The sequence below is a fragment of the Populus trichocarpa genome, chromosome 7 (genome assembly GCF_000002775.5).
Source record: "Populus trichocarpa isolate Nisqually-1 chromosome 7, P.trichocarpa_v4.1, whole genome shotgun sequence".
Classification (NCBI taxonomy): domain Eukaryota; kingdom Viridiplantae; phylum Streptophyta; class Magnoliopsida; order Malpighiales; family Salicaceae; genus Populus; species Populus trichocarpa.
The window spans coordinates 5111803-5122838 of NC_037291.2; the positions used below are offsets into that span (position 1 = coordinate 5111803).

General features: G+C 29.8%; 1 protein-coding gene across 1 annotated transcript; it reads left to right on the forward strand.

Annotated features, from left to right (window-relative positions):
• The first annotated feature begins 9134 nt into the window (after window positions 1-9134).
• LOC18101144 (probable esterase KAI2) lies at window positions 9135-10661 on the forward strand. Its single transcript, XM_006380592.3, has 2 exons — window positions 9135-9642; window positions 10142-10661. The coding sequence occupies exons 1-2, from the start codon at window positions 9275-9277 to the stop codon at window positions 10584-10586; spliced, it is 813 nt and encodes a 270-aa protein (XP_006380654.1). The 5' UTR covers window positions 9135-9274; the 3' UTR covers window positions 10587-10661.
• The last annotated feature ends 375 nt before the right edge of the window (window positions 10662-11036 follow it).

Here is an 11036-nt window from a genome sequence, read left to right on the forward strand (position 1 = left end):
TTTAATTTGATTGTTGGATTGAGCTGAAATTTTACTAAAAGTTTCCAAAGGTCTTGTTTAATATCGGTTTAAACTTTCAAGTCAATTGGAGATTACTAAGGCATCGTGATACAATATAAAAGTTATTGTATAGGTTTTGCTATTTGTTTCCTTATGATTTGTGGACTTTGTATTTAGAAAGGATTCTTTTTCTACAAGGACAGTATAGGTGGTAGCAATTAGGATTATTTTAGCAATGAATTCCATATTAGTTTAGGAGTTCTTATTGTACGTGAAAACATTTATGACAACAAAATGACAATCATGTTTCTATTCCATATATATTAATAAGCAATCTACTAACACTTTGCAAACACTGATTAGTAACCAAATAAATATAAATAAATAATTTATTTGGTTATAAAGAGAAAACATTTTAAAGAACTGTTCAGAAGATAAAAAAAAAAAAAAAACCCTTTAGGTCAACCAAACTCAAGATAAATAAATTTTACTAGTTTAGAAGATTACAAGAGGAGTGTTTTCAACTACAAATATTTTGTATCTATACTACCTAACTTGTCAAGAAAAAAACTTTGTTTTGTTCTCTACTATAGTAGCTTGCCAAAACACCTAACAATCTTTAAATTGTTGTCATCCTAATTGGAACATCCAGTTGCTAACAATTAACACATGAACTTTTTATAGAAGTATGCAAGTTCTCCAACTCTTCAGAGAAAAATTCTCCTTAAAAATGTTTTTTACACTCCACCTATGTGTTAAAAGTATATGTTGTGAAACTCTATGTAACTTTTTAGCTGGTTGAGTACTATTGCTCCACTGTCAGTTCTACTCCCACCAAATGCTTTTGATTATTATTCATTATAAACACACCCATCTAATAAGGATAAGAACCTTTGATAAACATTATCTTGAAGCTTCTTAGTCTGATATGTTTTTAATAGATTACTAATGTGTTTTACAAAAAACATTGTTCTAACAGTTATATTTGAATAACTTGTATTTACTTTTTTTAAAACACTTATATGAACTTCCAATACAATTTATCCAAACATACTAGATAATTACATAAATAACCACGCTGTATCCTATAAGATAAACTTAACTAATTCTTTATCTAATTTGGATAAAGTAACAATCTAAAAAAATTCATCTTTATCAACACAAATAATCCTTCACTAATGAAAGTCAATCATTTTGACATTTACAATCTCTCTATTTGGCTGATTTGTGACAAAACATAATAAGAATGAATTAGTATGCAAATAGTTCAACAGATACTTCATTAAAGTATACTTGCAAGTACAGTTGAAATAGTGTTATGTAGCATTAGAACAATTAATAATATTTATGCAATAACATGCTAATAGTTCTTAACATGTTTCATGTAAACAAATCATAACATATTGAAATAATACTTTATACATCATATTGCATCCTAACAGCTCATAATATATTCAGAAATTATCATGCATTAGATAATGTTATGCAACTGCATGCATCAAGTTCAAACTGCATTAAGTATTCAGCATAAAGATTTATATGCTACAAAAAATAATATCATAGTTATTACAAACCAGAATATTCAATATTCATTACTAGTTAAAATCAGTAAAATTCTAGAAAAGCAAAAAAATAAATTATGATGGATAGCTAGTTATCTACTTACTTCCTCTGTTTCCTTTGCATCCCTGACATACATCTATGTCTCCCCCCTGGTTTGGCACAAATCCTAGTCCTCATCTTCACCAACAACATATTGATGTACTTGTTTGACATCCAAGTTGAGTTGAATAAGTCTGTCATTAATCTGCACAATAACTTGTTACATATTTGTAAACAATTTATCAACAACATCAATCTTTTATTTCCACTTACCAGTAAAACTATCAAACTTGTTTGATAGTTATTGCAATTGTTCAATTATAAAAGGAAGTAAGGGGCTGGTTTAAGGAGTTTTGGGCTAAGAGAAGGTAAACTCATCAAGATGTGACCTTTTTTTATTGACCACAACTTTAAATTTAAAAATAGTTACGGCTAAAATCTTTCCAAAAATCTTGATTGTTGGCTCACTGTCACGTAAGGGTAATTTGACCATGATTACTACCCTAGATATCAACCCACTAGAATATAGACTTACTTCATTCTCAGTTATAGCTTTTTGTATAACATCAATAAAGTGAGTGGTTAGGCCAATAAGAACATTGTATAACATCAATAAAATGAAAAGAAATGTGTTTTGCAAATGCACTACATAGATGATTGTAAAGAAATATTATTTTTAATAATTTTTCTCAAGAAATTTCAGATCAAGATAGGATATCCTTACCATTTTTGCAGAATTGTTAAATGTAAGATAGAGAGGATGAGCATATGTTTTGTCTCAAAAATTTCTTTTGTATTTATCAGAAGATGTTAAGTAAAGATGAAAGGATTTTCTTGGAAAATTGCGAGATGAGTGCCTTAAAAAAAAAAGAGATATAGAGACAGAAAGATGATTGCATGTTTTGATAAACAAAACCATTAATTTAGCTCTGAAAAAGATGTTTTTCTCTTATTCCCACTCACATTAAGCTTCGTGATATAAACTTATATAGCATCTCTTAAGATGACACATCATTATTATGATAAAGATTGACTCCTTAGACTAACCATTTCTCTTTTTGTTTCATAAATCAATTAGGCAACGTTATTTTCACATGTATTTCTAACAAAAGTATCTAATTGTATAATTAGGCAAAGATATGAAACTAGATAAAGTAGCCTAATTTTGTAGCCTAAAAATACTCATAATTGATCATTCTAAAGGAGATACTTACCTCATTGTTTAATCTTCATTCATGAATACATATCTTTTTAGTTGACCAAATCAAGATATAAATATGTGAGTGAGAAAGACAACAGTTTTGCATTAAAATTTCTTTCTTCATCTTTTTCTATTTGATATGAGATATGCTAGTAAGGAGTGAGCATACCTTGAAAGTCAAACTATATGTCAAGGCCTAGATACAGAAAACTTTTACTCCTAAAATAAGATTTGATGAACTTTATCATTTCCATTATATAATTGCTTGTCTATTTTCACAATGAGCAATTGACTGTTTCTTTAACGAATTGGAGAGTAAAATGGTCCATACTAAAGTGTTTGTTTATTTTCACAATGATATGAACACTTGACTTTTTCCCAAGGATCTATTAGGAGGAGTGTTTTAACAGCTTATATACTAGGTTCAACAAGCTTTAGTCAATCCAAGGAATATTACTCCTCTTAATTGCTAGCATACTTCCATTTAAAACAATTTTATTATTGCTAATAATTAGTAAAAAGAACTTGATTCCTCATAGTTCTTAAGATAATACCTTTATTTGGTATTCTAAAAGAATAGTGTTTCAAAAATGAAGATCATACCAATTAAGATTTGCCTTGATCCTAGTCAAATGAAATTTATAAGGTTTAAAGGTATACATTAGATATATTTACAAGGTTTTCTTTCATGCTTCAATGTTAACAACATGTCACCTATATGAAAAACATATAAAAACACAAACAAAACTTTGTACACACACATTTTTTATTATTATTTACAAATTTTATCTCTTTTAAGAATTAGGACATGTCACATACACCAATGACTTTCCTAAGAAATTCAAATCTTAGACCATCTAGAGGTTTCACGAATAAGTCAATCAATTGATGTTTGATGTTTACATGTTTTAATGGCATAATTTTGTATTCAACCAAGTCTCTAATGAAGTGCCATCTTATATCTATATGATTGGTTCTTGAATATTGCACAGGATTTTTAGAGATATTAATTGCACTAGAATTATCACAATAAATAGTCATAATATCTTAGAAGAAACCATAATTCTCTAACATCTTTTTCATCCTAAAAAAGTTATGGGTAGCAACTGCCTGCTGCAAATACTCGACTTTTATAGTGGACAATGAGATTGAATTCTATTTATTACTTATTCATGTTGTCAAGTTGCCACCAACATAAAAAAAAATTGTGTTTTATCTGTCATTAGCATTACATGTCCAGTCAGCATCTGAATAGCCTACTAAACTCAAGTTTAAATTTTTTGAATACCATACACCATAGTCAATTATAGCACTAAGGTATTTTTAAGATTCTCTTAACTGTTGTAAGATGTGATTCTTTAGGATAAAATTGGGATCAAACATAAACACTCACACTAAAGGAAATGTGAGGTCTACTAGCATTAATGTAAAGTTGACTTTCTATCATGCTTCTATAAAGTATAGAATCAACACATTTATTCGTAGAATCTAAGCTGATTTTGACAGATATGCTCATGGGTGTACAAGTATGATTATTTCCTTTTATGTTAAACTTCTTAACCATATCTCTAACATATTTAAATTGAGAATTAAAAATTACATTTTCACTCTACTTAATTTGTATGCTAGTGAAGAAGTTTAACTTACTAATCATACTCATTTCAAATTCAAATTTCATTTCTTTAGCAAACTTATAAGAAAATGAATTAGAAGTAGCTTCAGAAGTAATGCAATCAATATAAATTTGAGCAATGAGTAGATGTCTATCATGTTTTCGTATGAAAAGAGTCCTATCAGCTTGTCTTTTTTTGAAACTGTTATCTAATAGATATTTTGTTAACTATTCGTACCATGCTTGTGGTACTTGTACTAGATCATAGAAGGCTTTCTTCAACATGTACATATGATCAGGAAACAAATGATTAGTGAAACCTTTGAATTGTTTTATGTAAATTTCTTCTTGTAGAATTTCATTTAAGAATGCACTCTTCACATCTATCTAATACAATTTAAAATTCAAGTGATTAGCAATTGCAAGTAGTACGCAAACAGATTCTAAATGAGCTATTGATGCAAATATTTCATCAAAATCAATCCATTCCATGCTCGTCTGACTTGTTCTTGAAGATCCACTTGGTTCCAATTATGTTATGACTATCAAGACATGGAACAAGTTCTCACATCATTTTTTGTGAACTAATTTAGTTCTTTATGCATGATATTGATCTAACTTTCATCTTGTAGGGCATCTTCAACCTTCTTAGGTTCAATCTACGATAAATAACACACATATAAAACTTGATTGATAACTCTTTTTCTTAACCTCATGCCTTCATCTAATTTTACAATAATGTTCTCCTTAGGATGATTGTGTTTTATCCTTGAGAAAGATTTTTTTCTCTCATGACTGTTCAGAAATGTGTGGAGAACTCTCTTTCAGGTTTTTTTTATCATGTTTTAAGGAGGTTTATTTAGTTATATTAATGATGTTATCAGGATCTTTCTTGAAAAATCCCTTCAGATTATCATCAACGATCATATTGATTGATTTCATTACAGTTTGAGTTCATAGGTTGTAGACTTTGTAAGCTTTGCTATGTGATGAGTATGCAAGAAAGACTTCTTTATCACTTTTGCTATCAAACTTATGTAAGTTTTCTTGATCTCTCAAGATACAGTAAGAACTTCCAAACACTCTAAAGTATTTGATCGTGGGTTTCTTATTGTTTTACAACTCATAAGAAGTGAGTTTTGTCACAGGTCTAAACATAACATCGTTCAAAATGTGTATAATAGTGTTAACAACTTTTTCCCAAAAGCACAAAACAACTTTCTTACTAGTCAGCATAGTTCGAGCCATTTCTTGTATAACTCTATTCTTTTTCTCAACTATACCATTATGTTGAGGAGTGATAAGTGCAAAGAATTCTTGATGTATACCCTACTCATCACAAATAAATGAGAAATTATTATTTTTAAATGATTTGTTATGGTCACAATAAATTTTATAGATGGAAAGATTCTTTTTTATTTGTAGTATTTTAAATAGTTTCCTTGTAAGATCAAAAGATTCTAACTTTTATCTTAACAGAATAGCTCAAGTATATCTTGAATAGTCATCCACAATGATTATGATATACTTCTTTCCACCTAGACTCTTAGTTTGAGTTCGACCTATTGGTCCATATGCAATAATACAATGGATCTTGAGGTTAGAATGTCAGTAGTTTTCTTATATTGAACTCTTTTTTTTGACATGCTTCATACACCATCTTCCTAACTATTTGTAGATTTGATAGACCACATGTTGCTTCCCTTTTAGAGATCTTTGACAAGTCTCTAAAATCATATGACCAAGGTGTTAATGTCAATTATCAGTATCATCTAGTGTTACCCTTATGATAATCAAAGGTGGTTAAGGTTGAAACTTCATAGTAGTTGTCTAAGATTTTGGTACCTTTCATGATGTATTTGCTTGTATAGTTGTACATATTGTATTCATCTTTAGAAAAATGCATATTATGATTCTCATTATGAAATTGACTTATACTTCGTAGGTCAGCTTTAAGACCATTTACAAACAAAACATTATGAAAAGTAGGTAAGACATGAATATCAATATTACCCTTACCTTCTATAATAGTTATGCTTTTATCTAAAGGTCACTGATCCTCCACTCAAGAATTCAAATTTTTTGAACCGACCTTTATCTCTTGACATATGTCTAGAACAACCACTATATAAGTATCATAAATTATTATTCATTGTTTTCAATGTTGTATGAGCTACTAGACATATTGTCTTTTTCTTAACTACCCAATGATTTTTCATTTTTGTTTTGTTAGAATTTTCAAACTGTTGAGATTTCTCATAACCTACTAATTTACCAAGTTTCCTTTTTACAGTATATTGATTTTGAATAGATGTAATATTGTTCAATTCACAACCTTTGTTATTGAATTAAAGGATGTTACATGTAAGATGAAAAATAAAGGATGACATTTAGTAACCGAAATGTCGGTGACTATGGATGTGTTGAGATGATGCTTAGTAACCGAAATGTCGGTGACTAAGGATGTGTTGAGATAATACTTCGTAATTGAAATGTCAATGACTAAGGATGTGTGAGATGATACTTAGTAACCGAAATGTTAGTGATTAAGGATATGTTAAGATGATACTTAGTAACCGAAATGTTGATGACTAAGGATGTGTGAGATGATACTTAGTAACCAAAATGTCAGTGATTAAGAATATAATGATATGATACTTAGTGACCATGATGTTGGTGGCTAAGGATATGTTGTATGATACTTAGTGAGATGTTGGTGATTAAGGATATGTTGTCACGATACTTAGTAACCAATATGTGGGTGACTAAGGTTATATCAATATGATACTTAGCAACACTAGTAATAATGGTTAAGGTTATAGTATGATCTTGATATTTAGTCACCATAATATTTTAGTAACTAATGATATAATATAAATGGGATACTGAATACTAGAATAAGGGTAATTAAGGATATAATAGAAAATGATGCTTAGTCGTCGTAAAGTTGATGACTAAGAAATAGGTGCAAGGGGACAAAAAATTATCTAAGTGTCGACAATCAAACAAATTCATTATATTGAATGATAAATGAATGGGTAATGATCCACAATATTTCATAATCATGTAAACGTGTAAAACATCAATTAAATTAATGATGATCATTGTTTTTTGTGTAATTAATTACTATAATGGTAGTATCTTGTATAATTATTAATTGTTACAAGTGCTAATCGCACAACCAATCATCCTTGAACTTACCTATTTTGTTTGTACCATTTTGTAATAAGAATTAGCTAGGTTTCAAACAATTTTGGATATCTTAAAAATTTATTGAAGTTGTTATACTATTTTACCTTATATTTGGAACTAGGCATAAAATTTTAGATGATCTTTTTATATTATCAATGTAATCATGATGTATGCATGTTTTTAATTTTATTATCTTAATTCAAAAGGTTGTGTTTACATGATGTGTAATATATTATAATTATGAAATTGTGATTCCTATTATGATGGTAATTATAATGATAATTATCAAAGAGATGTGTTTGAGATGCAAATGTATATTACAGGAAACTATAGAATAATGGAAAAGACTAATATTGTAAGTAAATGCTGCCAAGATTTCCTAAAAATTGTATTGCCTGCTAGAAGAATGAAATAAATTAACTGAACATAAGGTGGGAGTGAAGGATTCTTTCACCCAAAAGCAAAAAAATAACAATATATCATGTGAGAAGTTTATAAAATTATGGGTTGTTACAAGTAATCAAATAAATATAAATGCAAAAAATTAAAATGAACAGTCGTTTTTTTTATTAAATTTATATTTGTTTTTTTTATTAATTCAATTGTTTGATTAAATTACTCAATTATAGATAAAACATTATTATATCATTTAAAAAAAAACTGAGAGCCGGAGAAGAGAGCTGCAGGAGTCCTCGTCTCCATTATTAAATGATTAATTATTTATCACCAAATAAATAATTAAGAAGATATGTTTTCTCCAGGAGTTGTTGGGCAACTGGATGTGGCCATATGACATTGAAAAGAAAAAATATTTTTTTTATTAATATGGGTGTTCGGTCTAACTTACTTACACCTCGATTAATCTCATGGGCGCTGAAGTTAATCACAATGTAAACCTCTCAAAATTAAAAACATATTTGTATCTTATAAAGATTACTTTGCATATAGTTTATATATATTGGCGGCTTGAATACAGTTAGTTTTCTTTAATGCAATAAAAAATAATTATATAAAGAGAAAACAAGTATATGCTATTATTAAAAGTATATCAAAATAAAATTTTTAAATTTATTTTTAATATTAATATATTAAAATAATTTAAAAACACAAAAAAATTAATAATTTAAAACTAAAAAACATCATTTTTTTTAAAATAAACGGTTAAACCACGTAGGGTCACATCAGCTATAACTAGAGAACCCTCTGCATCACAACTTCATCACTGCATAATTAAGAGTTGGCATCCGATATGGGAATGCAATACGTGTCACTAGCACCACCTAGGAATTGATCCTGAGTTAAGAAAATTATTAATTGTTTTTATTTTTTAAATTTAAATCTTAAAACCAACATTCATAAAAAAAGTATTTTTTTTTCTTGGTTTCTTAAGTTGTAATACATCAAATTAAATGGACAGGTATTTAACGTTTTTACAATCATTTTTAAAAAATAATTTTATTAATATAAAAATATATTTATTGTAAAAACTAAAAAAGCACCACAACCTTAGAATTATCCTCACATACAACTCGTTCCCCGTCCTCCTCCTTCCATCTTTAAATGTATAAAAGAGAGCACTCTACTTCCACACCATTAGGCACAAGCCAACCCAATGAAAGAGTAAAAAGAAAGCAGCGGCTCTAGTTGAAGAAAAAAGGAAAAAGAAAATGGGTATTGTAGAAGAAGCTCATAACGCGAAGATCTTGGGGTCAGGAGAGCAAGTGATAGTTTTGGCTCATGGGTTTGGGACGGATCAGTCTGTATGGAAGCACTTGATTCCACACATCGTTGATGAGTACAAAGTTATTCTGTATGATAACATGGGTGCTGGAACTACAAACCCAGATTACTTTGACTTCAATCGGTACTCATCTCTTGAAGGTTATGCTTATGATTTGCTTGCCATTTTAGAGGAGTTAAAAGTTGAGTCTTGTATTCTTGTCGCTCACTCTGTTTCTGGCATTATTGGTGCTATTGCCTCTATCAGTCGCCCTGATCTCTTCTCAAAAATTGTCATGCTTTCTGCTTCTCCAAGGTATGTTCCTCGAAGAATTTTTAATAATTGATCATTTTTTTTTGTTTCTTCATAAGTGCTACTACTTTTAATTTTAATCACAAAAAAAAGTAAGACGCGTCTATCTAAATTAGTCTGCCTAGATTTAATTTCGTTAAGTCACTTTACCTGTTATTGTAGCGGTGTTTGATTGTTATGCATCAGTTCATTTATGGATTATACTGCCCATTTTTACTTCTTTAATATTTGTTGCTAACTTGCTATGGATCGCTCTCTTGTTTTTCATTCTTTATATTTTACTAAGTATCAATTTTAAAATTAACAAATTATTAGTTTAGGTAGTTGAAAGAGGAGTTGTTTATGATGATTTTATATTATATTTTTCGTGGTTGGATTTGTGGGCTATTCGCCAGCACTTGCCTCTATGCAAATTAGGTATCTGTTTCTGTACCACAATCACACTACAAAAAGAAACGAAATCGATTGTGAAATTTTGGCTTGTCAATTTTCTTCTCATCAGGTATTTGAATGATGTTGATTACTATGGAGGATTTGAGCAAGAAGATTTAGACCAATTATTTGAAGCGATGCAAAACAATTATAAAGCATGGTGTTCGGGTTTTGCCCCACTAGCCGTGGGTGGAGACATGGATTCTGTAGCAGTGCAGGAATTCAGCCGCACCCTCTTCAATATGAGGCCAGACATTGCCCTTAGCGTGGCACAAACCATCTTCCAAAGTGACATGAGGTCAATCCTGCATATGGTCACAGTGCCCTGCCACATTCTGCAGAGCATGAAGGACTTGGCAGTGCCTGTGGTTGCCGCTGAATATTTGCACCAAAATCTTGGCGGTGAATCAATTGTTGAAGTCATGTCATCGGATGGTCACCTGCCTCAGTTGAGCTCTCCGGATATTGTGATCCCTGTGCTTCTAAAGCACATTCGTTACAATATTGCTTCATGATTACCTCTGTATTGTAAAACTCCTCTTTCCCTGCAAAATGGGTTTGCTTTTTTATGCAAGACTGCTAATTAGGAAGCTGGTGAATGGTTGTAGGAAGATTATAAGGTGATTACTGTTTCGGGTTAGAAGAGATGAAAATAGCTAGGATAGAGGGGATAAGACGAAACAAGAGATAAAGAAGTTGTTCTTGGTAATGGTATAAAAGATGGAATGAATGTTTCTATATTCTATTTAACTTAAAATAAATTATATATAAAAAACTGTTTAACCCTTGACATGTATTACCATCATATTAGTCTTTTTCGGAAATCCACCATAACAAGGCCTTGACTTTGAAAAGAAGTGCTCTCAAAAACCTTGATCGAAGCATAAAACTCATATAATCAATGAAGCTCATGCGAATATAGCAATCATTCACCATGTTCTCCACATAAAGTGGACAATTAGCAA